At 46.9% G+C, this 27,966-nt stretch overlaps 2 protein-coding genes and 1 long non-coding RNA gene across 3 annotated transcripts in view; 2 read left to right on the top strand and 1 right to left on the bottom strand.

Moving 5' to 3' along the window:
• Positions 1 to 27,730, top strand: part of LOC307214703 (uncharacterized protein) — a 28,883-nt gene extending 1,153 nt beyond the window's left edge. The window contains exons 2-6 of the mRNA XM_079973617.1: positions 17,169 to 17,661; positions 17,827 to 17,908; positions 18,194 to 18,276; positions 20,451 to 20,577; positions 25,567 to 27,730. Of these exons, the coding sequence (XP_079829743.1) occupies positions 17,260 to 17,661; positions 17,827 to 17,908; positions 18,194 to 18,276; positions 20,451 to 20,577; positions 25,567 to 27,314 (2,442 nt within the window). The 5' untranslated portion in view covers positions 17,169 to 17,259 and the 3' untranslated portion in view covers positions 27,315 to 27,730. The remainder of the gene's footprint in view (positions 1 to 17,168; positions 17,662 to 17,826; positions 17,909 to 18,193; positions 18,277 to 20,450; positions 20,578 to 25,566) is intronic.
• The window catches only part of LOC307215043 (zinc finger and SCAN domain-containing protein 31-like), a 55,016-nt gene that overhangs the window by 17,228 nt on the left and 9,822 nt on the right, over positions 1 to 27,966 (top strand). The window contains exons 3-4 of the mRNA XM_079974198.1: positions 896 to 977; positions 1,262 to 1,344. Coding sequence (XP_079830324.1) covers positions 896 to 977; positions 1,262 to 1,344 — 165 coding nt within the window. The remainder of the gene's footprint in view (positions 1 to 895; positions 978 to 1,261; positions 1,345 to 27,966) is intronic.
• LOC307215138 lies at positions 13,773 to 15,565 on the bottom strand. Its single transcript, XR_013838307.1, has 3 exons — positions 15,233 to 15,565; positions 14,479 to 14,742; positions 13,773 to 13,900 (listed from the first exon to the last, which is right to left on the bottom strand). It is a non-coding gene; the product is annotated as an uncharacterized lncRNA (long non-coding RNA).

Below are 27,966 nucleotides of genomic sequence, written 5' to 3'. Positions count from 1 at the left end.
CTCAGGGAACCATTCCCCACCTTCAGTTGCCTCCAACAACATTTTGCATTGCAATCTTCTTTCTAGGAGAGCTTCCTCTCCTCCTCCTCCTCCTCCTCCTCCTCCTCCTCCTTCTTCAGAAAATAGCTCATGGTTTGCTTGCTAAGGGAAGCTTTTTCTTCCTCTGACCTACAAATTCTGTAACAAAACAATGTATTTGCTTTGTAGGATTTCCTTGAGCTTTTCAGTACAACAGACAGAACTTGGCAGAAGTCCAAAGGGTTCCTTCCGATCTCTCAGAGGCTTCCTGAGAGCACACATGGATGAGCAAGACTTAGCTGGCCCTGGAACAGGAAGAGGCCATGCCAGCCAAACTGGGAGCAGTGGGGGATTCTGGGAAAACCCAGTGCAGAAAATCCTGGGTGAGGAGGACACTCTATGCTCAGAGGTGCAGAGCCAGCAGTTGAGGCAGTTCAGCTGCCAGGAGGCCAAAGGACCCCGAGAGGTTTGCAGCCGACTCTACCACCTTGACCACCAGTGGCTGAAGCCAGAAAGGCACACGAAAGCTGAGATGCTGGACCTGGTGATCTTGGAGCAGTTCCTGGCTGTCCTTCCACTGGAGATGGAGAGCTGGGTGAGGGAATGCGGAGCGGAGACCAGTTCCCAGGCGGTGGCCCTGGCCGAAGGTTTCCTCCTGAGTCAGGCAGAGGAAAGAAAGCAGGTGAGAGAGACTTTCCTCTGGATACTCCCAAGGGGCTCCAAACAGGATGGAGAACATCCCATAATGGTCTGCTGATGGCCCATCTGTTTTCTGGGAAAGCATCCATGGAATGAGATCTCACACCCTTCAAGTCTTTGTCATTCTCTGTCTAATATTTCTCACCATTCTCTGTTTTGAATCCTTGTTTCTTTTTAGGGAAATGATCTCTTTGCAGAAATGGACCTGTATTCCTGTGAGGCAGAGAGGCCTCCGTTGGACACCAGAGAGAGGCCACTGGGTAAGGAGGAAGGTGGTTTTTCTCTGTTTGGTCTCATTCTGTTGGTTTTCCAAGTCATCTGAGGGTTCTTTTCATCTTGCTTTGGGGGGAGACAGTTGGGAAGAAGGGTCCAGAGGAGGGGAGATGTATTTCTGCACCACAAACATATGAAATGGGCAGAAACATCCAAATGCTCTCAGCAGGTAAGGCTTTCTCAAAAGCCCATCTGTAGTAAGAGATGCCCTGTTTCACCTCTGAGAGAAGCCGGCACTCCTGGCATCCTGCTTACCTATTTTCTCTTGCAGGTGGCAGAAGGATGTCGGCAAGACCTCCTGATCCGTCTTTTCATGGGGGCAGAAGGGAAGCAGTGGCTGTGGAACCAGATCAGGTCAGGGGAAGCTGCCTTGTGGGGACAGAGGCCGAGGGATGGAGCAATGTCATTGGACTGGTTGGGCAAAGAGAAATGATGGGAGGAAGCAGCTGGGGAACCAGGAAGGGAAGATGGCTGAGAGCCCAAGAAGTGGAGGTAGAAGAAGAATGGGCGGTCAGAGGGGGTAGAGGGGGAAGCCTGGGAAGAGGAGGTGTCAGAAGTTGGAGGAGTTACAGGGCTTAGTGAGCTGGGAGACTCTGTGGCAGAATGCAGTGCAGAATCAGAGGCAGAAGAGGAAGGAGGCGAGTGGGAGAGGAAGGTCGGGAGGCAGAGGTGAGTCAGGATAAGGAAGTGCCACCAGTGGATCCCTCTCCTTTTGCCAGAAGCTACCCTCCCTGCTGGGGACGCAGGTGGCGCTGTGGGTTAAAGCCTCAGCACCTAGGACTTGCCGATTGAAAGGTCGGCGGTTCGAATCCCTGCGGCGGGGTGCGCTCCCGCTGCTCGGTCCCAGCGCCTGCCAACCTAGCAGTTCGAAAGCACCTCCGGGTGCAAGTAGATAAATAGGGACCGCTTACCAGCGGGAAGGTAAACGGCGTTTCCATGTGCAGCTCTGGCTCGCCAGATGCAGCTTTGTCACGCTGGCCACGTGACCCGGAAGTGTCTCCGGACAGCGCTGGCCCCTGGCCTCTTGAGTGAGATGGGCGCACAACCCCAGAGTCTGTCAAGACTGGCCCGTACGGGCAGGGATACCTTTACCTTTACCTTTACCCTCCCTGCTTGTCTCTCAGAGCCAAGAGACCCTGTGCATTGCAGGAATCTCTGCTAGATCATGCTAGAGACAGATGGCCATTAAAAACAGTCTTATTTTTTTTCTTGACTAGGGTTACCAGACGTCCCCCTTTCCCAGGGACTGTTAATAATAATTCTGCGGACAAATACCATCCCTGGAATGTCCCCAGATTTCATCTAATGTCCCCGGGAAACGCAGCAGTGGCAGTTTCAGCAGCCCAGAGCTGCCTGAGAGATCCCTGCCCCCTCCTGCTTGCACGCAAGTAGCAGTTGGGATGGGGCTGCTCCAAAGGCAGTGTAAAGCCTCACTTTGCAGCTAAGGGATCTACGCTCCCTCCTGCTAGCATGCAAGTAGGAATGTAATTGGGGCTGCTCTGATGAGAAGGGAGGCATCACGCTGCCCGAGCCTTGCTGCTGCGCTTAGCCTTCCTTCTTCGCCTTCCATGCCTGCCCCACCACGCAGCGCTTCCCCCACCCCCACCACCACCGAAGAACGAACAACTCAGGGGCTACCCAGGCTCATGGAGAAAGGAGATAGAAGCCTCAGAGGAAGGGGAACTGTGGCGGTTGAGGTCAAGGTGGTGGCCGCCCCTCTGCCACCTCCATCGCTGCAGCATCAACATACCACACATATAGTATTATTTATTTATATATTTATACTTAGTGTCCCCGGATTAATTGAAAAAAATCTGGTAACCTTATACAAGATTCATCAATGAATGCTAAAATTGGTTTCTAAGTGGTGGACAAATGTGAACAAATAGTGGCCTGGATTCACCTAACCAGCCCCATCGGCTGCAAAATGGGGCCTGCCCCCCATTGCTCCCCCCCCATGCCCCCATGAACCCCTTGAATTTGGCTCTAGGGCATTGGGAGGGAACTCCCCAGAACAGCTCATGAGGAAATGAGAAACTGGATCCTTTCTTTAGGGAAACTGGAATGCTTGCGTAGGCAAAATGACTTGGAAAACATAATGTGGAGAACCACGTATTTGCACAAAGACAAATACCCATAATTAAAATGCAGAATAAAATAAGCATCCATATTTGAAATGTGCAGCAAAGCAACCCTATTGAAACAACACCATAATGTACAGGAAGGAAACAACAGAGCATTGTGTAGCAGTTCATATTTCTGCTGTCTCAGAGGAGGACATATCCCTTTTTCATTTAGGGTTCATTGTGCTTTGAAGATGTCGCTGTTCGTTTCACGGACGAGGAGTGGGCGTTGCTGGATCCTGACCAGAGAGCTCTGCATAAGGACGTCATGGAGGAGAATCGTGGGATCGTCGCCTCTCTTGGTAAGGCTCCCTGTGGGATCGTCATATCAGACTGGAACTTCAAAAAATACCTCTATGGGACCAACCTCATCTATTTTCACAGAGCTCAACAGCGCCCCCTATAACACCTGGGAACCTAACACCCCCACAATAAAGAGTAAATTACAGTTTTTTCTTTGAACAATCTTCCTCAAATTATTCCTTTTTCTACCAGGATTCGGCTTGTCTGAACTTCTGAGGCCATCTTCAATGTCAGCTTCAGAATTGTTAGGAAAGATAAGTAGCTTCAGGTTTTCTGTTTTTGTTTTTGCTCCTGTCAGTCTTGGGTTGACCAAAGAGACGACTGACATTGGAGATGGAGGGGATGCCATGACTGGGCCAAACAAAATTCATCCCAGAGAAGACCTGGGCTTATTGAATTTAAGGTAGTAGTAGCAGTGATGAGGATGAGGATGATGATGATGATGATGATGATGATGATAGTAATAGTAATACAGTGGTACCTTGGTTTACAAACTTAACAACAACAACAATAATAATAACAAGAGTAATATAGTGGACCTAGGTTTACAAACTTAATCTTCCGGAACAGGGTTGTTCTTAAATCGAGGTACCACTGTGATAATAATAGTAATTTTTATTTCTATCCTGCCCATCTGGCTGGGTTGCCTCAGCCACTCTGAGCGGCACAACACATATATAATCATGAAACATAAATAATAATAATCTGAGCCCATATAAAAAGAACATTAACTTTAAAATTAACAACTTATACTAGAGGCCAAACTTGTGTAAATCTTTTGTGAAACGTGTATTTCTGAGGTTTGATGGCTCATAACACCACTTTTGTGTGGAGTAATACCATAAAATTATAGAGCAATGGAAAGACAATTTAATGAAGAATGTAATGCAATGACTTTTATGAAGGAGTATTTATTAGAACAGCTATCATAAAGAAAAAACGTGAAACCTTTGGTAACCATTGGTAACCTTAAGCTTTCATTACGGCCTTACAACGCCTTCCCATGAAGTGAACCAAGTTTTTAGTTCTGCAGCTGTTAGAATGCCAAACCAAGACTGAATTATTGTCTCTGTTAATTGGGTTTTATTGCTGGGTTGCTTCTGACTAACAAGTTTCTTTAGTCGGCTCTATAGATTTCTGATTGGGTTAATGTTTGGGCTATTCCCAGGCCATTCCGGCAGTGGAATAGGATTATCTTGAAAGCACCTTTTGCACACAGCAGCAACATGACATGGAACTGAATCCTGTTGAAATAGAAAACAAACAAACAAACAAATATAAATGCTTCAGTATCTGGGTAAAGATCACCTGTGGAATGCTTCAGTTTGGGCTCAAGTACTTCATTGATGCGTTTTGTTGTTGTTTAGTCGTTTAGCCCGGACAGCCCCGCGGTTTTCCCTGGAGCTGAGGGTGATGAAACAATTGTTGAGAAGGCTAGAGCGCCGGTGGCGGAAAACTCATTCTGAATCAGACCAGACACGGGCTAGAGCTCAACGTCAAGCCTACCAAGTGGCAATGGCGAAGGCAAAGAGGGCCTTCCTCGCCGCCTCCATTGCATCTGCAGAAAACAGCAACAGGAGACTTTTTCAGGTGGTTCGCAATCTATCGGAACCACCTGCACCACCGGGGCCTGGTAGGGACCCCAAGATCTCTTGCAATGTTTTGCAAAGTTTTTTGCAGATAAAGTCGCCCAGATTCAGAAGGAGGTAGACTCCACTGTGGGAGCAGAGCCAGGGTGGGAGAGTGCTAGAGTTCTGTCTAGTCCTATTACATGGGATCAATTCCAATCTGTTACCTCCGAGGATGTGGAGAGGCTGCTTGGACAAGTGAAACCGACCACCTCTCTCCTTGATCCTTGCCCATCCTGGCTGATAAAAGCGAACCGGAAAGGGCTGGGCGATGGGCTCTGCGGGGTGGTGAATGCTTCCCTCTGTGAGGGAGCCTTCCCAGACCTGCTGAAAGAGGCGGTCATTAAACCGCTTCTTAAAAAAACATCTTTAGACCCAGCCAATTTGGCTAACTATCGCCCAGTCTCAAATTTACCATTCTTGGGCAAGGTGATTGAGCGGGTGAGTGCCAAACAACTCCAAGCACGCCTGGAGGATGCGGACCATTTGGATCCCTTCCAATCGGGATTCCAGCCTCACCATGGGACTGAAACTGCCTTGGCCGCGCTGGTTGATGATCTCCGGCGGGCTAGGGACAAAGGTGAGAGCTGTTTCCTAGTTTTGCTGGATCTCTCAGCGGCCTTTGACACCATCGACCATAACATCCTTCTGGACTGTCTTGAGGGGCTGGGAGCTGGGGGCACTGTTATACAGTGGTTCCGCTCCTTTCTCCTGGGCTGTGTCCAGAAAGTGGTGGTGAGGGATGAGTGTTCAAACCCCTGGGCTCTCACTTGTGGGGTGCCTCAGGGTTCCGTCCTCTCCCCCATGCTTTTTAATATCTATATGAAGCCGGTGGGAGAGATCATCAGGGGGTTTGGGCTGGGTGTTCATCAGTATGCGGATGACACCCAGCTCTACCTCTCCTTTAAATCGGAACCAGTGAAGGCGGTGAAGGTCCTGTGTGAGTGCCTGGAGGCTGTTGGAGGATGGATGGCGGCTAACAGATTGAGATTGAATCCTGACTAGACAGAAGTACTGTTTTTGGGGGATGGGGCGGGCAGGTGTGGGGGATTCCCTGGTCCTGAATGGGGTAACTGTGCCCCTGAAGGACCAGGTGCGCAGCCTGGGAGTCATTTTGGACTCACAGCTGTCCATGGAGGCACATGTTAATTCTGTGTCCAGGGCAGCTGTCTACCAGCTCCACCTGGTACGCAGGCTAAGACCCTACCTGTCCGTAGATTGTCTCACCAGAGTGGTGCATGCTCTAGTTATCTCCCGCTTGGACTATTGCAACGTGCTCTACGTGGGGCTACCTTTGAAGGTGACCCGGAAACTGCAATCAATTCAGAATGCGGCAGCTAGACTGGTGACTGGGAGTGGCCGCCGGGACCACATAACACCGTTTCTGAGAGATCTGCATTGGCTCCCAGTACGTTTCCAAGCACAATTCAAAGTGTTGGTGCTGACCTTTAAAGCCCTAAACGGCCTCAGTCCTGTATACCTGAAGGAGCGTCTCCAGCCCCATCGTTCAGCCCGGAAACTGAGATCCAGCGCCGAGGGCCATCTGGCGGTTTCCTCATTGCGAGAAGTAAAGTTACAGGGAACCAGGCAGAGGGCCTTCTTGGTAGTGGCACCTGCGCTGTGGAACGCCCTCCCAGCAGATGTCAAGGCAATAAACAACTATTTTACTTTTAAAAGACAACTGAAGGCAGCCCTCTTTAGGGAAGTTTTTAATGTCTGATGCTGTACTGTTTTTAATATTCAGTTGGAAGCCGCCCAGATGGGCGGGGTATAAATAATAAATTATTATTATTATTATTAGTTGTGTCCGACTCTTCGTGACCCCATGGACCAGAGCATGCCAGGCACTCCTGTCTTCCACTGCCTCCCGCAGTTTGGTAAAAATCATGCTCATAGCTTCGAGAACTGTCCAACCATCTCGTCCTCTGTCGTCCCCTTCTCCTTGTGCCCTCCATCTTTCCCAACATCAGGGACTTTTCCAGGGAGTCTTCTCTTCTCATGAGGTGGCCAAAGTATTTGAACCTCAGCTTCACGATCTGTCCTTCCAGTGAGCCCTCAGGGCTGATTTCCTTAAGAATGGAGAGGTTTGATCTTCTTGCAGTCCATGGAACTCTCAAGAGTCTCCTCCAGCACCAGAATTCAAAAGCATCAATTCTTCAACGATCAGCCTTCTTTATGGTGATGCGTTTTACATTCCCATTAATGACGCACATTCTGCCCACACCTTTTGCTGCCATGCAACCCCAGATCATCACACTGTCTGCGTGTTTCACAGTCGATGTAATACAAGTAGGATGTAAATCTCTGATTCTTCTCCTCGCGTATTTCATGCCATCACTAGCAAGCAAGGAGATTTGGGTCTCAATGCTCCAAATAACACTGTCCCATTGTTCCGCTGTCCAGTTAACATGGGTTTAATCTTTTCAAGCTTTGCTTGAGAGATGACAATGGCTTTTTCCTTAGAATTCTAACATTTAGACCAGTCCTAGCACTCAACTTCACAGTACATTTCTCCATTTCATCTTGTATACACCCATATGATTTTCTTCTGTCATGTAGGGACAGTCTCTCCATTCTTTGATCATTATCTGCCTTTGTGCACCTTTTCCTGCCTTTACCAGTCTGATTTTATAGTGATTTTATAGGTATAGTCTCCTTATACCTCTTCAAAAATATAGAAAGGCCATCTTTGGTTACGTTTTTCCCAATCTTTCATCTGATTTCTTCATAACGGTTGACTTGTTCACTTAATACTACAATTTTACATCTCTTTCTGGGTGACCAGTCAACTTTTTGTGCTATTACTATAATTTTATAATGTTTTACAACCTAAGCAAATAGTGCTTCCTTTCTCTGGTTACTTGGCTATAACATTTGCTAGAATATGGATAATTAAATGAACTTTGTTGAATTGCATTCTTGATTAAATTATTTTCCCATTGATATATAATGTTATGATATCACTCCAAAAGAAGTGGTGTTATGAGCCATCAAACATCTGAAATACATTTTTTTCAAAAAAGCTTCCATAATTTTGACCACTACTGTATATCAAACAAAGCAACAGTCAACAACACACCAGAATCTCATAATTAATATGTTGGTTAATGACAAACAACAGGTAATGAACACACACCCTTCAGTTCTTCTCCATTTGTTCCTGAGGCTCTAACCCCTTTTTGTCTCCATTGCAGATTGTGATGAAATGGAAATCGAGAACAAAAGTGACCATGACAAAATCCCCAGAGAGGACAAGCCACGTAAAAATTTGGAGTGTGGAAAAAGGTGCAGTCAGAGCTCCCATTACACTTCCCATCAACAAAATCTCATTGGAAAGAAACTCTGTCAGTGCATGGAATGTGGAAAAAGCTTCAGTCACAGCTCCAAACTCACTACCCATCAAAGAATTCATACAGGGGAGAAACCCTATCAGTGTGTGGAATGTGGAAAGAGCTTCAGTCAGAAGTCCCATCTCACTTCCCATCAAAGAATTCATACAGGGGAGAAACCCTATCAGTGTGTGGAATGTGGAAAGAGCTTCAGAATCAGCCACGATCTCACTTCCCATAAGAGAATTCATACAGGAGAGAATCCCTATCCGTGTGTAGTATGTGGAAAGAGCTTGAAGAATAACTCCAATCTCACTTCCCATCAGAGAATTCATACAGGGGAAAAACCCTATCAGTGTGTAGAATGTGGAAAGAGCTTCAGTCACAGCTCCAGTCTCACCTCCCATAAGCGAATTCATACAGGGGAGAAACCCTATCAGTGTGTGGAATGTGGAAAGAGCTTCAGTCAGAGCACCCATCTCAATTCCCATCAAAGAATTCATACAGGGGAGAAACCCTATCAGTGTGTGGAATGTGGAAAGAGCTTCAGGAAGAGCTCCTCTCTCACTTCCCATCAAAGAATTCATACAGGAGCGAAACCCTATCAATGTGTGGAATGTGGAAAGAGCTTCACTGATAGCTCCGATCTCACTTCCCATAAGCGAATTCATACAGGGGAGAAACCCTATCAGTGTGTGAAATGTGGAAGGAGCTTCAGGAAGAGCTCCTCTCTCACTTCCCATCAAAGAATTCATACAGGAGCGAAACCCTATCAGTGTGTGGAATGTGGAAAGAGCTTCAGTCACAGTCAGAATCTCATTTCCCATGAAAGAATTCATACAGGGGAGAAACCCTATCAGTGTGAGAAATGTGGAAAGAGCTTCAGTCAGAGCTCCGATCTCACTTCCCATAAGCGAATTCATACAGGGGAGAAACCCTATCAGTGTGTGGAATGTGGAAAGAGCTTCACTTATAGCTCCTCTCTCACTTCCCATCAAAGAATTCATACAGGGGAGAAACCCTATCAGTGTGTGAAATGTGGAAGGAGCTTCACTTATAGCTCCTCTCTCACTTCCCATCAAAGAATTCATACAGGGGAGAAACCCTATCAGTGTGTGGAATGTGGAAAGAGCTTCAGGAAGAGCTCCGATCTCACTTCCCATCAAAGAATTCATACAGGGGCGAAACCCTATCAGTGTGTGGAATGTGGAAAGAGCTTCAGTAACAGCCACAGTCTCACTTCACATCAAAGAATTCATACAGGGCAGAAACCATATCAGTGTGTGGAATGTGGAAAGAGCTTCAGTCACAGTCAGAATCTCACTTCCCATCAAAGAATCCATACAAAGGTTGGAAAAACCATTATAAATATTTAGGAGTCAGGCAAATCCACACTTTTTTAACCAGTCCTTTGGTTGATTGACATTTAATGCCCTTTTAAAATGTGGTGTTTTGTGTGTTTTTTGGTGTTTTTTTATGTTGTAACTATCCTGAGACCTGTGGGTGTAGGGAATAGCTGCCAACTTTCTGCACCACCTAGAGTACCAACGGAATTGTCGCTTCTACTGGCAACACACATAGGAGAAAAAATGAAAGACAAACACAAGGGGCAGGCAAAAACCTGGAAAGGGCCATACCAAATGGAGATCCGGTGTGAAGAGGTCACTTTCCCCACTGCTGAACAATGCCACAGGTAGAGGAGATGGAATGCTAGAAGTGTTCCTGAGGCAAGGGGAGCTGCTGGGAAATTGAACTATGGGCTCAAAATATTACTTTTTTAAAAAAGTTGCTGCCATTATACGCATTACAGGCAGAAAGCTGTAAAAACTGCGACCAGGGCCACGGGCTGAGCTGGGTGATTGACAGTGGGGCCAGTCACCACCTCATGCCATCGCCATCTAGTGTTTTTTGTGGAACTGCAAGGCTGTGAAAACTGGAAGAAGTGTAACTCTTGAAGATGGTTCCAAGCGCCAACTAACTATGTCTGGCTCTATTTATTGTTCTTTTTTACAGGTGGAGATTGAGGCCTATGTCGTTCCAGAGATGCAGTGCTGTTTGCTTTCTGTTTCCTCTCTTGTCCATGATGGATTCAAAGTGTGATTTGAAAATAATGTGTTCCATTTCCAGAGGTGGGCGACAAGTGGTCAGTGTTGAGTGCAAAGACAGGCTGTTTGTGCTAGAAACGTCTATTGCAGGTAAAGGTCCCACTGAAGATGCACAAGCACAGAGTGCTAAGGTTCCCATCCATGATGGGTGCCATCATGGTGTTTGGCACCAGAGAATGTCACATGTCAACTGGGGGTATGTGAAGAAGGTCCCAGGGTGCACTGGGGAGTGCTAGATGAAGGCATGTGACAAATATCTGGAATGCAGGGCCTTCAAGAAAGCCAAGGTTCAGACGTGCTCTTATCCTAGGTCTGACAGGGTAACCACAAAACCTTTTGAGCTAGTCCATGCAGACCTTTGGGGCCCTCAGCCAGGTGCCAGTCTGGGCGGGGCCAAATTTGTGCTATCTCTGGTGGATGATTATTCCAGAAATGGGTGGATTTTCTTTCTGAAGCACAAGTGAGAGGCCGCTGCTTTGGTGAAAGACTGGATAACGGCAGTAGAACTACAGTTCTCACTGCAGGTCAAGAGCTTTCAATCAGATCGCGGTGGAGAGTTCACCAGGTCTGCCTTGCAGAACTTCTTCTGCCAGAAAGGCATACGCCACAGGTTGACTACCAAATTCTCCCCAGGAGAATGGAAGTTTCAGAATGTAGAGAACGCTGCAGGAGGCAACCGAAGGCAGTTTTGGGTGGAAGCGTGGAAATCTGCGTCCTTCACTCTGCACCTTTCCTACAGTTCAGTAGTAGGGGACAAGCCCTATTTTCTGCTGCATGGGAAGAAGCCCAAGGTGCATTTCTTCTTCTTCTTTTCCTACAATCCCTAACAATAATGCTTCAGGCTTTTTTTACAAAAGTTAATTGGCACATTTTCTTCAACTCATTATCATTTCCCAGAATTTTTAAATTTTATTAGAATCATACCACATATGGTAAAAAGTCCCTTCTTTTTCCTTATACTTCCAACATATATTTGAGCCGGTTTTATACATTCTTCCTATCTGCACTCGTGATATATACCATCTATACATCATTTTAATGTAATTTTCTTTCAGCAAAGAGCAGTCTTTAAATTTTAAATCAGTTTTCCACAATCTTTCCCAATCTACAAACATTATGACCTATATCTTGTGCCCATTTAATCATGACTGATTTCACCTCTTCATCTTTTGTTTCCCATTCTAGCAGAATACTATATGCACTTTTCAGCAACTTCCCTTTCCCTTCTATGACTTCCTTTTGAAATCTAGATGTCGTGTAGCTAAATCCTTTCTTATTGTCTTCTTTGTATATTTCATATAGTTGCCGATAGCGTAACCAACTCTGAAGGTGATCTTTTATTTCCTTGTAATTTCTTCGTTTCCATTTTCCTTCTTCATCCTTTAACAAGTCAGCATACGTAAACCACTTTCCTTTCTTTCCAAGTGGTTTGAGCAGTAAAGCTTCATGTGGTGAAAGCCACCAAGGGGTCTTCTGTTCTTACATATCTTTATACAGTGGTACCTCGGGTTACATACGCTTCAGGTTACATACGCTTCAGGTTACACACTCCGCTAACCCAGAAATAGTGCATCAGGTTAAGAACTTTGCTTCAGGATAAGAACAGAAATTGGGCTCCTGCAGCGCAGCGGCAGCAGGAGGCCCCATTAGCTAAAGTGATGCTTCAGGTTAAGAACAGACCTCCAGAACGAATTAAGTACTTAACCTGAGGTACCACTGTATCTCTTCCATATGCTCATTAGTGATTACCTAATTATATGGTTATAAAAACTTTTATGTACTTTTGCTTTCCCATGCCATAAATATGCATGCCAGCCAAATCTATTGTCATGTCCTTCCAATTCTAATGCTTCTTGCTTTTCCAACTTCACCCAGTCCCTAATCCATACCAGGCATGCAGCTTCATAATATAATGAAAGGTCTGGGAGGGCAAAACTAGCTCTGTCTTTTATGTCTGTAAGTATCTTGTGCTTTATCCTTGGCCTTTAGCCCCTCTCCCCCCGATAAACTTGGAAATTTTTTTCTGCCATTTTTTGAAACATTCATCTTTCACAATTACTGGGACTGATTGAAAGAGGAATAGCATTTTTGGCAGAACATTCATTTTAACCACTTAAATTGATCTAATCTAAATACTGGACAGTGCAATAGCCTGATCTATTTGAAAGCTTAAAATGCATGAGAATCCTCCATTGGGGTGTAGGCAATAAGACACTATACATTGAGCATAAAAGCAATTATACACAAAATTTGGGTGCCCCCCCCCTTTATGGAAATAACATACTGTCAGACACATGTTAGCATTCCTCCATAATATCACACAATACACCACATACTAATTAAATATCAGTTGCATATCTTGAGGCAATTGTGATCTTTTACATATCTTTTCAATCCTGGGGCCCAGAGTCTTGAGGTTTAAAAGGTGAGAGAATGTGCTTGCAATTCAACTCCCCCCCCTTTGTCAGCCCCCTCCCTGTCAGTCTATATCCTTTGGAAAGAGATAGCTGGGGCCACTCTGGTGTCTTTTGTTGTTGCTGCTGCAGGTAATGAATAGTCTTGTGGTGACGAGGTCTGCGTTGACATCTGTAGAAGGGATATCTTATAAGCGGGCGGGTGGGGGGGTGGCAGGACTTTTGGGACTTAAAGACACAGTTATAAAGAGAAGAGGTAAAAGCCAAAAAGGGGAGAATCTCCTTGAGTTTTCTTGGGAAGCTCCAAGCATTTTATTCATTTCACTATTTTTATCTTAGCGAGTTTAGCATTTTATTCATTTCAATATTATGATCACATTTCCATATACCGGTATTTACTACTGTTATTATATGCTAAAAATACAAAAAAAGGAAAATAAAAAGGGAAAATAAAATAAAGTAAAATAAAATAAAAGCTATTTATTTTAAAGAAAACCATAGCTTTCCTCTTTTATTTTCATTTGATATGCTTATTCTTAGAATATCAAAGAGTGTTTCTTTACACGACAACAGCGGCTAGGATGTTAATAGCAAAATACTGGAAAATGAGTTAATATCAACAAAAGGTGAGTGGCAATTAAAGTTGTGCTGGTACCTTGAAATGGCCACAATGTCAGAACTTCCAAGAGACTGAGATCTACTCCCAGTAATAAAAATCCTGCCAGTGATCTACCCATTGTCTTTGCCCAGAGTTCTTGAGCTTTTCTCAGGGAGCAGTGACCAGAGTGGTGGATCGACCACTAGATCATTTAACAAATTAAAATTATAAAAACAATTGTGCTATAAAAGTACATGCCATATATGAAGTATCAAGATAATAGAACTTTTAACACAGTGGTTTCTGCAGTGAACAACAAGTCTTACAATGTATATAGACAGGCGCAGCATTGATTTTAGCTACAGGTGACAGAAATCTGCAGCTGCAAGGTTTTCTTCTTTAAGTGACCCCTTTAAAACAACAAATGTAAAACAAACTTTATCCATTCACAGGTTTGTTAATTTGTTAAAATATGTTGAATTACAACATTACATTCATTTATATTACTTAGAATATGTATAACGGATGGAGCCCATGAGAGCGAAACAAGGCATTATTCCGGAAATCCTTGTCAACACTATGGAACTGTAATAGGCTCCAATTTGGACTTTATGAACGTATGTGGATCAGAAACCAGCAGACATTTGGTCTTTATGAATGAACTGATTTATTGGGGACTTCCGTCTATATTATTGCACTTTATGTGTTGTTTATGTGCAAGATAAACCTTTGATATTGTGATAAGAATATATAGAAGAGTATTGTTTATGTGAAAGCACAGCCGGTTACGTCTTGTGTGTTTGTATATTCAAGGAACAGCATTCCTGACCCAGATTTCCACAGGAAGTCCCTAAGATGATTCCCCTTTCAAACAGGATACGTGAACCTAGACCAGTAGGGTCCTCCTCTCCGGCAGACGGACAACCCCCTCTCCAAAGCCCCTCCCCCCATTTCCCCATGGGGGTCTCCCACACCATCCATCACTCACCAGGATGGCTTTGGCCATCTCCTGCTTGGAGCACTTCTGGGTTCGGAGCCCCCTGAGCTGAGCTGCCTGGCAGTTCTGAATCACCTCCGGCAGGTACAGCTAATCTTCCTCCAGCAGCTGAAATACAAAGTCAGTTCCTGACGAAGGGAGGGCTTCTCCACCTCCGAGAGTGCAGAGTGGGGGGCAAGGAGGGCAGGTCTGAGTCCCTGCTCTGGTTCTCTCCAATACTCACCCCTGGGGGAGTGATGTGCAACCGCAGCACATCTGCAAAGAGAAGGACTTGGGGACAGGTGAGTCCGCCCCTGGGCACCTGGCAAGGCTATTCCAAGAGTTTCCTCCTGGATTCAAAGTTTTTAGCTGAGTAGAATGTTTTTAGATGAGTAGACTGTGTCCTTTTATTTAAAATGCCTCTCTGGGTTATTTGTGGGGTATAGGAATTCGTTCATTCCCCCCCCCCCCAAAAAAATATAGTCTGGCCCCCTACATGGTCTGAGGGACGGTGGACCGGCCCATGGCTGAAAAAGGTTGCTGACCCCTGCCCCAGGCTATGAAGAGAGTCAATATCCGGTTCCATTCCACCCTTTTAAAATCTAAATATCAAAACAGATCCCAGCTTTCAGAGCATGTAAACCACATGAGTGGAAATACCGCTGCTCCATGCACAAAAATAGGACTATAGTTCCTTCTCCCACCTTTAAAGTAAACCTCTACATAACGAAACCGAATTGATCCAAGTCTGCCTTCCTCCGCAAACCTCAACTCCTCTCTTCAAGCCAAAAGACAACACTTCTCCATTCCCAGGCAAAACCCCCTGGCCTTCCATTGGTAGAGCCGCCAACACGCCTGTGGCGTTTACCTCAGTGCAGTGCGGGGACTGACGGAGCTGACGGTGACATGCTTTCAGCCTCCGACACTTGGCGGGTTCTGAAATAGCCGTGCAGGACATAGTTTGAGGACCCCTGGTCTACACTGACTGGGACATTCTGCATGCCAAGCAGATGCTCTAGGGCTCCCCATATTTCAATAGCCTTTCAATGTTATGCTATTAGCCACCATGGAGATTCCACCTGCCTCTTTTGAAAGGAGAAAACTCCGGAATTCCAGGAGGAGCTTCCTTGCCTCCTGCAAAGCCCTTTTCCCTGCAAGCTCTTCCTCTGGTTTCTGGCCAAGGGAGGGAGATGCTCAGAGTCCAGCCAAGAGCCTCACCCCCAAAAGGATATCTGGGCATGGGCCTAGCCAGGGGGGCAGCTGCCCCCCTTAATCCATTAAAAAATAATAGAAATCTGAGGTTCTGCCAAGCGAGAGAGGGCTGAGCTGGAGGGACTCGGCTTGGCAAGGGTTAAAGGGAAGCGAGCTGCCTTCCTAGAGAGGCCAGGAAGCAAGGGGGGGCCAGGTCCTCCAGAGCCCAGGCCCCTCCCTCCCCAGTCCTTTCCTTGCTTTGGGGTCTCTCCTGCAAGGGATGCCTCGCTGTCCCCTCCTGGGATCTGGTGAGTCTCCTCTCTCTCCCCCCAGAGGGTGCAGGGGGGAGACGGGGGGGGGGTCCCAGGGCTGCAGCAGGGGAGGAGGCCTGGGGGGGCCTGATCCGGGTGGGGCCAGGTCTGCCACGCTCTCCTTCCTGGAGATCAGAGGATCCCAAACTCATTTGGCCCTCCGCCCCCCCTTTCTGAAAAAATCTCCCTTCTTTAAACAAAGGAGTCCCTGGGACTTTAACTCTGTGTGACATCGCTCAGCCTCATTGCACAACAGAGGAAACATATTGAAATAGTTTTCCAAAGCTGGACGAGGAGGTGGACTAGTCCCCCTAAAAAAACAAAACCCCATGTGGAGGAAGGAAGGAAGGAAAGGTGGGAGAGAAAGGCCAGGAATAAAGAGAGGGATCCCAGCCCATAGTCTGGCTGCTGCATTGCAGACCAGTTTCCCAGTCGTCTCCAAGGGCAGCTCCCCACGGAGGCCACTGCAGCAATCCCCTCGCACCCAGAGCATGGCATCCCAGGACCACATCCTCGCTGTCCCAAAGGGATTGTTGCTGGCAAAGAAGCCGGAAATGGGCGCTGCTACTCACCGAACCTGCAGGGACCTTGGCATCAATGGCTGTGTGTGTGTGTGAAGCTATCTAACAGAATAATAATAATAATAATAATAATAATAAATTACCCGCCTAAATTTCAAGGGAGATGTCTTTGGCCCTGCCCGTTTGGCCCTCGGGGTTGATCAGATACATACCTGGCCCTCATAGTAAACAAAAAGGGACCCCACCCCAGGAGTCTGTCTGGAGAGCGGCAGAGTCCAAGTGCAAGAAAAGGAGACAGAAGCAGGAAAGTGGGGGGTAGCAACTCCTGAGGACCCCCGGGTGAGGACCCCCACTAGACCAAGCATCTGTTTTTCACAAGATACAAATGACTCCCTTGCCATTCGGTTCTGACTTCATACATTGACTGGAGGGCAGCAGAAACCAGGTCGATTAATCTCACAGAAATCCCTTCAGTTGCCTCCACATTTTGCATTGCTAGAAGGCTAGAGACTTATTTCTTGTCCTCTTCCTGCTCTTTCTTTTCAAAAAGATAGCTCACGGTCTGGGATGCGGCGCACTTCAGCCCTGGTTCCCAGCAAGACTCATCCATGCTTGCTCAGGGAACCATTTCCCCCCCGTCCTACAAATTCTGTAACAGAACAATGTATTTGCTTTGTAGGATTTCCTTGAGCTTTTCATTACGACAGACAGAACTTGTCAGAAGACCAAAGGGTTCCTTCCGATCTCTCAGAGGCTTCCTGAGAGCACAGATGGATGAGCAAGACTCAGCTGGCCCTGAAGCAGGAAGAGGCCATGCCAGCCAAACTGGGAGCAGTGGGGGATTATGGGAAAACCCAGTGCAGAAGATCCTGGGTGAGGAGGACACCCTCCGCTCAGAGGTGCAGAGCCAGCAGTTGAGGCAGTTCTGCTGCCAGGAGGCCAAAGGACTCCGAGAGGTTGGCAGCCGACTCTACCACTTTTGCCACCAGTGGCTGAAGCCAGAAAGGCACACGAAAGCTGAGATGCTGGACCTGGTGATCTTGGAGCAGTTCCTGGCTGTCCTTCCCCTGGAGATGGAGAGCTGGGTGAGGGAATGCGGAGCGGAGACCAGTTCCCAGGCGGTGGCCCTGGCTGAAGGTTTTCTCCTGAGTCAGGCAGAGGAGAGAAAGCAGGTGAGAAAGACTTTCGTCTGGATACTCCTAAAGGGCTCCAAACAGGACAGAGAACATCCCATAATGGTCTGCTGATGGCCCATCCATTTTCTGGGAAAGCATCTATGGAGTGAGATCTCACAGCCTTTCTCACCATTCTCTGTTTTGAATCCTTGTATATTTTAGGGAAAGGATCTCTTTGCAGAAATGGACCTGGATACCTGTGAGGCAGAGAGGCCTCCGTTGGACACCAGAGAGAGGCCACTGGGTAAGGAGGAAGGTGGTTTTTCTCCATTTGGTCTCATTCTGTTGGTTTTCCAACTCATCTGAGGGTTCTTTTCATCTTCTTTTGGGGGGGGACAGTTGGGAAGAAGGGTCCAGAGGAGGAGAGATGTATTTCTGCACAACTAACATAGGAAATGGGCACAAACATTCAAATGCTCTCAGCAGGAAAGGCTTTCTCAAAGGCCCATCTGCAGTTAGAGATGCCCTGTTTCACCTGTGAGAGAAGCAGGCACTCCTGGCATCCTGTTTATGTTTTTTCCTTTTGCAGGTGACAGAAGGATGCCGGCAAGATCTCCTGATCCGTCTTTTCATGGGGGCAGAAGGGAAACAGCGGCTGTGGAACCAGATCAGGTCAGGGGAAGCTGCCTTGTGGGGACCGAGGCCGAGGGATGGAGCAATGGTTGGGCACAGAGGAATGGCGGGAGGAAGCAGCTGGGGAACCAGGAGGGGAAGATGGCTGAGAGCCCAAGAAGTGGAGGTGGAGGAAGGATGAGCGGTCAGAGGGGGAAGAGGGAGAAGGCTGGGAAGAGGAGATGTCAGAAGCTGAAGGGGTTACAGGCCTTAGTGAGCTGGGAGACTCTGTGACAGAATGCAGTGCAGAATCAAAGGCAGAAGAGGAAGGAGGCGAGTGGGAGAGGAAGGTCAAGAGACAGAGGTGAGTCAGGATAAGGAAGAGCCACTGGTGGCTCCCTCTCCTTTTTCCAGAAGCCACCCTCCCGGCTTATCTCTCAGAGCCAGCAGATCCCGTACATTGCAGAAATCTCTGCTAGATCATCCAAGAGAGATGGCCATCCAAGACAAGCTTATTTTATTTCTGTTATCGATCTTTGAATGCTAAAATAGTCTTCTAAGCACTGGACAAATGAGATCAAATAGTGGCCTGGATTCACCGAACCGGCCCCATCCTCTACAACAAGGGGCCAGCCCCTCATTCCTTCCCCTCTCAATGACCCCCTTGGATTTGGCTCTAGGGCATTGGGAGGGAACTCCCCAGAACAGCTCAGGAGAAGAGGAGAAAGTGGACCCTTCCATCAGGCAAACTGGAATGCTTACGTAGGCAGAATGACTTGCAAAACACAAGGTGGAGTACCACCTACCGTATTTTTCGCCCCATAAGACGCACTTTTTCCCCTCCAAAAATGAAGGGGAAATGTGTGTGCGTCCTATGGGGCGAATGCAGGCTTTCGCTGAAGCCTGGAGAGCGAGAGGCATCGGTGCGCACCAACCCCTCTCGCTCTCCAGGCTTCAGGAAGCTATCCGCAAGCCTTGCAAGCCCGCGGAAGTTGCCGCGGGCTCACAAGGCTTGCGGGCAGCAGCCTGGAGCCGCGGCGAGTGTCCGCAAGCCTTGCGCGCCCAGTGGGAGGTCCTGCCAGGCGCGTGAGGCTTGGGGCGGCAGCCTGCCGCCCGAAGCATGCGGAGCCCTCCGGAGGGCTCCCCGTGCTTCGGGCGAGTGTCCGCAAGCCTTGCGCGCCCGGTGGGAGGTCCTGCCAGGCGCGCGAGGCTTGGGGCGGCAGCCTGCCGCCCGAAGCATGCGGAGCCCTCCGGAGCGCTCCCCGTGCTTCGGGCGAGCGTCTGCAAGGGCTCCCCGTGCTTCGGGCGAGCGTCCGCAAGCCTTGCGCGCCCGGTGGGAGGTCCCGCCGGGCGCGCGAGGCTTGGGGCGGCAGCCTGCCGCCCGAAGCACACGGAGCCCTCCGGAGTGCTCCCCGTGCTTCGGGCGAGCGTCCGCAAGCCTTGCACGCCCGGCGGGAGGTCCTGCCGGGCACGCGAGGCTTGGGGCGGCAACCTGCCGCCCGAAGCACGGGGAGCCCTCCGGAGGGCTCTCCGTGCTTCGGGCGAGCGTCCGCAAGCCTTGCGCGCCCGGTGGGAGGTCCTGCCGGGCGCGCGAGGCTTGGGGCGGCAGCCTGCCGCCCGAAGCACACGGAGCCCTCCGGAGTGCTCCCCGTGCTTCGGCGAGTGTCCGCAAGCCTTGCGCGCCTGGCGGGAGGTCCCGCCGGGCGCGCGAGGCTTGGGGCGGCACCCTGCAGCCTGAAGCATGGAGCCCTCTGGAGGGTGCCCCGTGCTTCGGGCAGGTGTGCGCAAGGCTTGGGGCGGCAGCCGCGGCTGGGGGGGGAGAATAAATTTTTTTTATTCATTTCCCCCCCAAAAAAACGCAAGCTCCGGGACAGCTGGGAGGCGCAGCGCGTCTTCCCGCTGTCCCCGGACCTGGTCTGAAGGCGGGCGGCTGGGAGAAGAGCGCTTCTCCCCGCTGCTGGCCCCACAAGTGCCTGGGGGGAAAATAATTTTTTTCCCTTTATTTCCCCCCAAAAAACCTTGGTGCGTCCTATGGGGCGAAAAATACGGTATTTGCACAAAGATGAACACCCATAATTAAAATGCAGACTAAAATAAGCGTTCATGTTTAAAATGTGCAGTAAAGCAATCCTATTGAAACAACACCGCAATGTACTAGAAGGAAACAAGAGAGCATTGTGTAGCAGATCAAATTTCTGCTGTCTCAGAGGAGGACATATCCCTTTTTCTTTTAGGCTCCAGTGTGCTTTGAAGACGTTGCTGTTCGTTTCACGGACGAGGAGTGGGCATTGCTAGATCCAGACCAGAGAGCTCTGCATAAGGACGTCATGGAGGAGAATCGTGGGATCGTGGCCTCTCTTGGTAAGGCTCCCTGTGGGATCGTCATATCTGCCTGGAAATTCAAAAAATACCTCTATGGGACCAACCTCATCTATTTTCACACAGCTCAACAGCGTCCCCTATAACACCTGGGAACCTAACACCCCCACAATAAAGAGTAAATTACAGTTTTTTCTTTGAACAACCTTCCTCAAATTATTCCTTTTTCTACCAGGATTGGGCTGGTCTGAACTTCCCAGGCCATCTTCAATGTCAGCTTCAGAATTGTAAGTAAAGCGAAGTAGCTTCAGGTTTTTGTTTTTGCTCCTGTCAGTCTTGGGTTGACCAAAGAGACGACTGGCAGAAGAGAAGAAGCAGGCCTAGGGAGAGGAGGGGGAGAGCAACTGTCATCTGAGCTCTGAACAAAGAGGAGAAGAAAAAGAGAGACAGAGTGACAGACAGCTGTGTGAGAGCTACAGGAGTGAGTCAGACGCTGGAATGCAGGAAGCATTCTCTGCCAAATCTCGTAGGATCTGAGCGCAAAAGATACTGGAAGAGAAGGTGGGGGCTTCCGTGCTGGGGAAGGGGGAGGAGCTCAGTCTGGGCAACTCCATCTTGTGGGGAGGACGATGAGTAGAGGAGCTCCGTCCAAGTTTGTTGTTTTAGCAATAAATCTGAAATTATTAACAGCCAGAGTCGTCTCACGTTCGTGGGAGACCAAGCCATAACAACGACTGACATTGGAGATGGAGATGACATTGGAGATGAGGATGATGAGGATGATGATACAGTGGTACCTCGGTTTACAAACTTAATCTCTTCCGGAACAGGGCAGTTCTTAAATCGAGGTACCACTGAAGTAATAATAATAATAATTTTTATTTCTACCATGCCCATCTGGCTGGGTTGCTACTAGTAGCCAAAATTCTGGAAACCTTTTGTGAAAAGTGTATTTCTGAGGTTTGGTGGCTCATAACACCACTTTTGTGTGGAGTAATACCATAAAATTATATAGCAATGGAAAGATAATTTAATAAAGAATGTAATGCAATGACTTTTATGAAGGAGTATTTATTAGAACAGCAGTCATAAAGAAAAAATATGAAACCTTTAGTAACCATTGGTAACCTTTAGCTTTAATTACGGCCTTACAACACCTTCCCATGAAGTTTTTAGTTCTGCAGCTGTAATAATGTGAAACCAAGACTGAATTATGGCCTCTGTTACTTGGGCCTTATTGCTTTGGTTGCCTCTGATTAACAAGTTTCTTTAGTCGGCTGCATAGATTTCCGATTGGATTAAAGTTTGGACTATTCCCAGGCCATTCCGGGAGTGGAATAGGATCATCTTGAAAGGACCGTTTGCACACAGCAGCAACAGGACATGGAGCTGAATCCTGCTGAAATAAATAAATAAGCAAGCTTATCTGGGAAAAGATCACCTGCAGAACGCTTCAGTTTGGGCTCAAGCATTTCGTTTATGTATTTGGGGGGCATTTAAAGTTAAAGGGACCCCTGACTGCTAAGTCCAGTGGCGAACAACTCTTGGGTTGTGGCGCTCATCTCGCTTTATTGGCCAAGGGAGCCGGCGTACAGCTTCCAGGTCGTGTGGTCAGCATGACCAATCCTCTTCTGGCGAACTAGAGCAGCGCACAGAAATGCAGTTTACCTTCCCACTGGAGCGGTACCTATTTATATACTTGCACTTTTACATGCTTTCGAACTGCTTGGTTGGCAGGAGCTGGGACCGAGCAACAGGAGCTCACCCCGTCGTGGTGATTCGAACTGCTGACCTTCTGATTGGCAAGCCCTAGGCTCTGTAGTTTAGACCACAATGCCACCCGCTTCCCATTTTGGGGGCATTTACATTCCCATTAATTACGCAAATTCTGCCCACACCTTTTGCTGCCATACAACCCAAGATCATCACACTATCTGGGTGTTTCACGGTCGGTGTAATGCAAGTAGGATGTAAATCTTCTCTGATTCTTCTCGTCGCGTATTTCATGCCATCACTACCAAGCAAAGAGATTTGGGTCCCATATCTCCAAATAACACTGTCCCATTGTTCCACTGTCCAGTTAACACGGTTTTAATCTTTTCAAGCGTTGCTTGAGAGATAACAATTGCTTTTTCCTTAGAATTCTAGCCTTAGACCAGTCCTTGCACTGAACTTCACATTACATTGTGCCATGTCATCTTGTATACACCCAGATGTCATGTAGGGACAGTCTCTCCATTCTTTGATCGTCATCTGCCTTTGTGCACCTTTTCCTGCCTTAACCAATCTGATTTTATAGTGACTGAGTCTCCTTATAACTCTTCAAAAATATAGAAAGGCCAGCTTTGGTTATGTTTTCCCCAATCTTTCTTCTAATTTCTTCATAACTGTAGCCTTGTTCACTTAATAGTACTATTTTACATTGCTTTCTGGGTGACCAGTCAACTCTTTGTGCCGTTTCTATAATTTTATTATGTTTTTCAACCTCACTAAATGAAAGAACACAGAAAACCAACCAACTTGTTAGCAATCATGTAACACACTGACAAAAGTCAACCTAAGCAAGTTGTGCTTCCTTTGTCTGGTTATTTGGTTTGATAGAACACGTTTGATAGAATACGTATAATTGAACAAACTTTCTTGGATTGCATTCTTGATTAAATTATCTTCCCACTGATATATAACTTTATAATATTACTCCAAAAGAAGTGGTGTTATTAGCCATCAAACCTCTGAAATACACTTTTTTCCCAAAAGTCTTCCACAATTTTGACCACTGCTGTTGGTGTTTAATTGCTTAGTCGTGTCCGACTCTTCGTGACCCCATGGACGCCAGGCACTCCTGTCTTCCACTGTCTCCTGCAGTTTGGTCAAACTCATGCTGGTAGCTTCAAGAACACTGTCCAACCATCTCGTCCTCTGTCATCCCCTTCTCCTTGTGCCCTCCATCTTTCCCAACATCAGGGTCTTTTCCAGGGAGTCTTCTCTTCTCATGAGGTGGCCAAAGTATTGGAGCCTCAGCTTCAGGGTCTGTCCTTCCAGTGAGCACTCAGGGCTGATTTCCTTCAGAATGGATCAGTTTGATCTTCTTGCAGTCCATGGGACTCTCAAGAGTCTCCTCCAGCACCATAATTCAAATGCATCAATTCTTCAGTGATCAGCCTTCTTTATGGTCCAGCTCTCACTTCCATACATCACTACTGGGAAAACCATAGCTTTAACTATATGGACCTTTGTTGGCAAGGTGATGTCTCTGCTTTTTAAGATGCTGTCTAGGTTTGTCATTGCTTTTCTCCCAAGAAGCAGGCATCTTTACATTTCGTGACTGCTATCACCATCTGCAGTGATCATGGAGCCCAACGAAGTAAAATCTCTCACTGCCTCCATTTCTTCTTCTTCTATTTGACAGGAGGTGATGGGCCCAGTGGCCATGATCTTCATTTTTTTGATGTTGAGCTTAAGGCCATATTTTGCGCTCTATTCTTTCACCCTCATTAAAAGTTTCTTTAATTCCTCCTCACTTTCTGCCATCAAGGTTGTGTCATCTGAATATCTGATATTTCTTCCGGCGATCTTAATTTTGGCTTGGGATTCATCCAGCCCAGCTTTAAATAAGCAGGGAGACAATATACAGCCTTGTTGTACTCCTTTTCCAATTTTGAACCAATCAGTTGTTCCATATCCAGTTCTAACTGTAGCTTCTTGTCCCACATAAAGATATCTCAGGAGACAGATGAGGTGATCAGGCACTCCCATTTCTTTAAGTTTGCTGTGGTCAACACAGTCAAAGACTTTTCCTTTGTCAATGAAGCAGAAGTAGATGTCTTTCTGGAACTCTCTAGCTTTCTCCATAATCCAGTGCATGTTTGCAATTTGGTCTCTGGTTCCTCTGCTCCTTTGAAATCCCGCTTGCACTCTTGGGAGTTCTCTGCTTTAGCCTGCCTTGTAGAATTTTAAGCATGACCTTGCTAGCATGTGAAATGACTGCAATTGTGTGGTAGTTGGAGCATTCTTTGGCACTGCCTTTCTTTGGGATTGGGATGTAGACTGATCTTCTCCAATCTTCTGGCCACTGCTGAGTTTTCCAAACTTGCTGGAATATTGAGTGTAGCAACTTAACAGTATTATCTTTTAAAATTTTAAATAGTTCATCTGGAATATCATCACTTCCACTGGCCTTGTTATTAGCAGTGCTTTCTAAGGCCCATTTGACTTCACTCTCCAGGATGTCTGGCTCAAGGTCAGCAACCACACTACCTGGGGTGTATGAGACATCCATATCTTTCTGGTATAATTCCTCTGTGTATTCTTGCCACCTCTTCTTGATGGCTTCTGCTTCTGTTAGCTCCTTACCACTTTTGTCCTTTATTATGGTAATCTTTGTACAAAGTGTTCCTTTCATATCTCCAATTTTCTTGAACAGATCTCTGCTTTTTCCATTCTATTGTTTTCCTCTATTTCTTTGCATAGCTTCTCTGAGTTATTCAAGTCCCTTCGCCACGGCAAGGCAGTGATCCATGAAGGGGATTTTGATCACTACTGTGTATCAAACAAAGCAACATTCAACAACTCATCAGAATCCCATGATAAATATGTTGGTTAATGACAAATAACACAGGTAATGAACACACACCCAATTTGACGCACAGTGTAAATTAATAATGCAGAGTTCTTAAGTGAAAGAATACGATCTTTACTGAGTTAAAATTAACTTCTTCATAAAAACATGGTTCCAAACAGTTTGACTGAGATTACATACTGACTCTGCTCACAACTGAGGCAGACTGACTCTGACTGAAATCTTACAGAGAACACAGAGAGAAAATGGCTGCCAAGTCACATGTCAGAGTGACTCAACAGTTAGCAGTTAGGCCTGAATGACTTTAGTAGACCCAAATGATTGTGCATTCCCAGCAGCTGCCAGCCTGTTTCCTGTTTCTGCTCTCATGTGTCTTTGTCACATGACACGACTCCCTTCAGTTCTTCTCCATTTATTCCAGAGGCTCTTATCCCTTTTTGTCTCCATTGCAGATTGCTATGTATCGGAAATCGAGAACAAAGCTGACCATGACAAAATCCCAAGAGAGGAGAAGCCAGGTAAAAATGTGGAGTGTGGAGAAAGCTGCAGTCAGAGCTCCCATTCCACTTCCCATCAACAAAATCTCATTGGAAAGAAACTCTATCAGTGCATGCAGTGTGAAAAGAGCTTCAGTCAGAACTCCAATCTCACTAAGCATCAGAGAATTCATACAGGCGAGAAACCCTATCAGTGTGTGGAATGTGGAAAGAGCTTCCGTCAGAGCTCCCATCTCATTTCCCATCAAAGAATTCATACAGGGGAGAAACCCTATCAGTGTGTGGAATGTGGAAAGAGCTTCACTGATAGCTCCTATCTCACTTCCCATCAAAGAATTCATACAGGGGGAAAACCCTATAAATGTGTGGAATGTGGAAAGAGCTTCACTGATAGCTCCTCTCTCACTTCCCATCAAAGAATTCATACAGGGGAGAAACCCTATCAGTGTGTGGAATGTGGAAAGAGGTTCAGGACATGCTACGAGCTCACTTCCCATCAAAGAATTCATACAGGGGAGAAACTCTATCAGTGCATGCAGTGTGAAAAGAGCTTCAGTCAGAACTCCAATCTCACTAAGCATCAGAGAATTCATACAGGCGAGAAACCCTATCAGTGTGTGGAATGTGGAAAGAGCTTCCGTCAGAGCTCCCATCTCATTTCCCATCAAAGAATTCATACAGGGGAGAAACCCTATCAGTGTGTGGAATGTGGAAAGAGCTTCAATGATAGCTCCTCTCTCACTTCCCATCAAAGAATTCATACAGGGGAAAAACCCTATCAGTGTGTGGAATGTGGAAAGAGGTTCAGGACATGCTACGAGCTCACTTCCCATCAGAGAATTCATACAGGGGAGAAACCCTATCAGTGTGTGGAATGTGGAAAGAGCTTCACTGATAGCTCCCATCTCACTTCCCATCAAAGAAATCATACAGGAGAGAAACCCTATCAGTGCGTCGAATGTGGAAAGAGCTTCAGTCAGAGCTTTGCTCTCACTTCCCATCAAAGAATTCATACAGGGGAAAAACCTTATCAGTGCGTGGAATGTGGAAAGAGCTTCAGTCGCAGCCAGAATCTCACTTCCCATCAAAGAATTCATAGAGGGGAGAAACCCTATCAGTGTGTGGAATGTGGAAAGAGCTTCACTGATAGCTCCCATCTCACTTCCCATCAAAGAAATCATACAGGGGAGAAACCCTATCAGTGTGTGGAATGTGGAAAGAGGTTCAGGACACACTACGTGCTCACTTCCCATCAAAGAATTCATACAGGAGAGAAACCCTATCAGTGTGTCGAATGTGGAAAGAGCTTCAGACAGAGCTCTACTCTCACTTCCCATCAAAGAATTCATACAGGGGAGAGACCTTATCAGTGCGTGGAATGTGGAAAGAGCTTCGATCGCAGCCAGAATCTCACTTCCCATCAAAGAATTCATACAGGGGAGAAACCCTATCAGTGTGTGGAATGTGGAAAGAGCTTCAATGATAGCTCCTCTCTCACTTCCCATCAAAGAATTCATACAGGGGTAAAACCCTATCAGTGTGTTGAATGTGGAAAGAGGTTCAGGACACGCTACGAGCTCACTTCCCATCAAAGAATTCATACAGGGGAGAAACCCTATCAGTGTGTGGAATGTGGAAAGAGCTTCAGTCACAGCCACCATCTCACTTCCCATCAAAGAATTCATACAGTGGCAAAACCCTAACAGTGTGTGGAATGTGGAAAGAGCTTCAGTCACAGCCACCATCTCACTTCCTCTCAAAGAATTCATACAGGGGCAAAACCCTATCTGTGTGTGGAATGTGGAAAGAGCTGCCGTCAGAGCTCCCATCTCACTTCCCATCAAAGAATTCATACAGGTGAGAAACCCTATCGGTGTGTGGAATGTGGAAACAGGTTCAGGACACGCTACGAGCTCACTTCCCATCAAAGAATTCATACAGGGGAGAAACCCTATCGGTGTGTGGAATGTGGAAACAGGTTCAGGACACGCTACGAGCTCACTTTCCATCAAAGAATTCATACAGGGGAGAAACCCTATCAGTGTGTGGAATGTGGAAAGAGCTTCACTTATAGCTCCAATCTCACTTCCCATCAAAGAATCCATACAAAGGTGGGGGAAAACATACAGGTTTAGAATCCAGGCCTTTGGCTAATTGACGTGTATGAAAATCAAAGTGTTATGGGCCTTAATTTATGATGAGTTTAAAAAAATGTTTGGAATAACCTTTCTAAAAAGACCAGAGGGAATTCTGTTAAGTATTGTTGGCAGGGACATCCCGGATGCCTTTAGGGAGGTATTCTTATATGCAACGGCTGCAGCTTGGACTTTGGTGGGAAAGGGGTGGAAGGAAGAA

This window comes from Podarcis cretensis (assembly GCF_951804945.1).
Source record: "Podarcis cretensis genome assembly, chromosome: 4".
In the NCBI taxonomy this organism is placed as follows: domain Eukaryota; kingdom Metazoa; phylum Chordata; class Lepidosauria; order Squamata; family Lacertidae; genus Podarcis; species Podarcis cretensis.
Note: the sequence above shows the minus strand (reverse complement) of the source record. Positions and strands in the feature narration are given on the sequence as shown.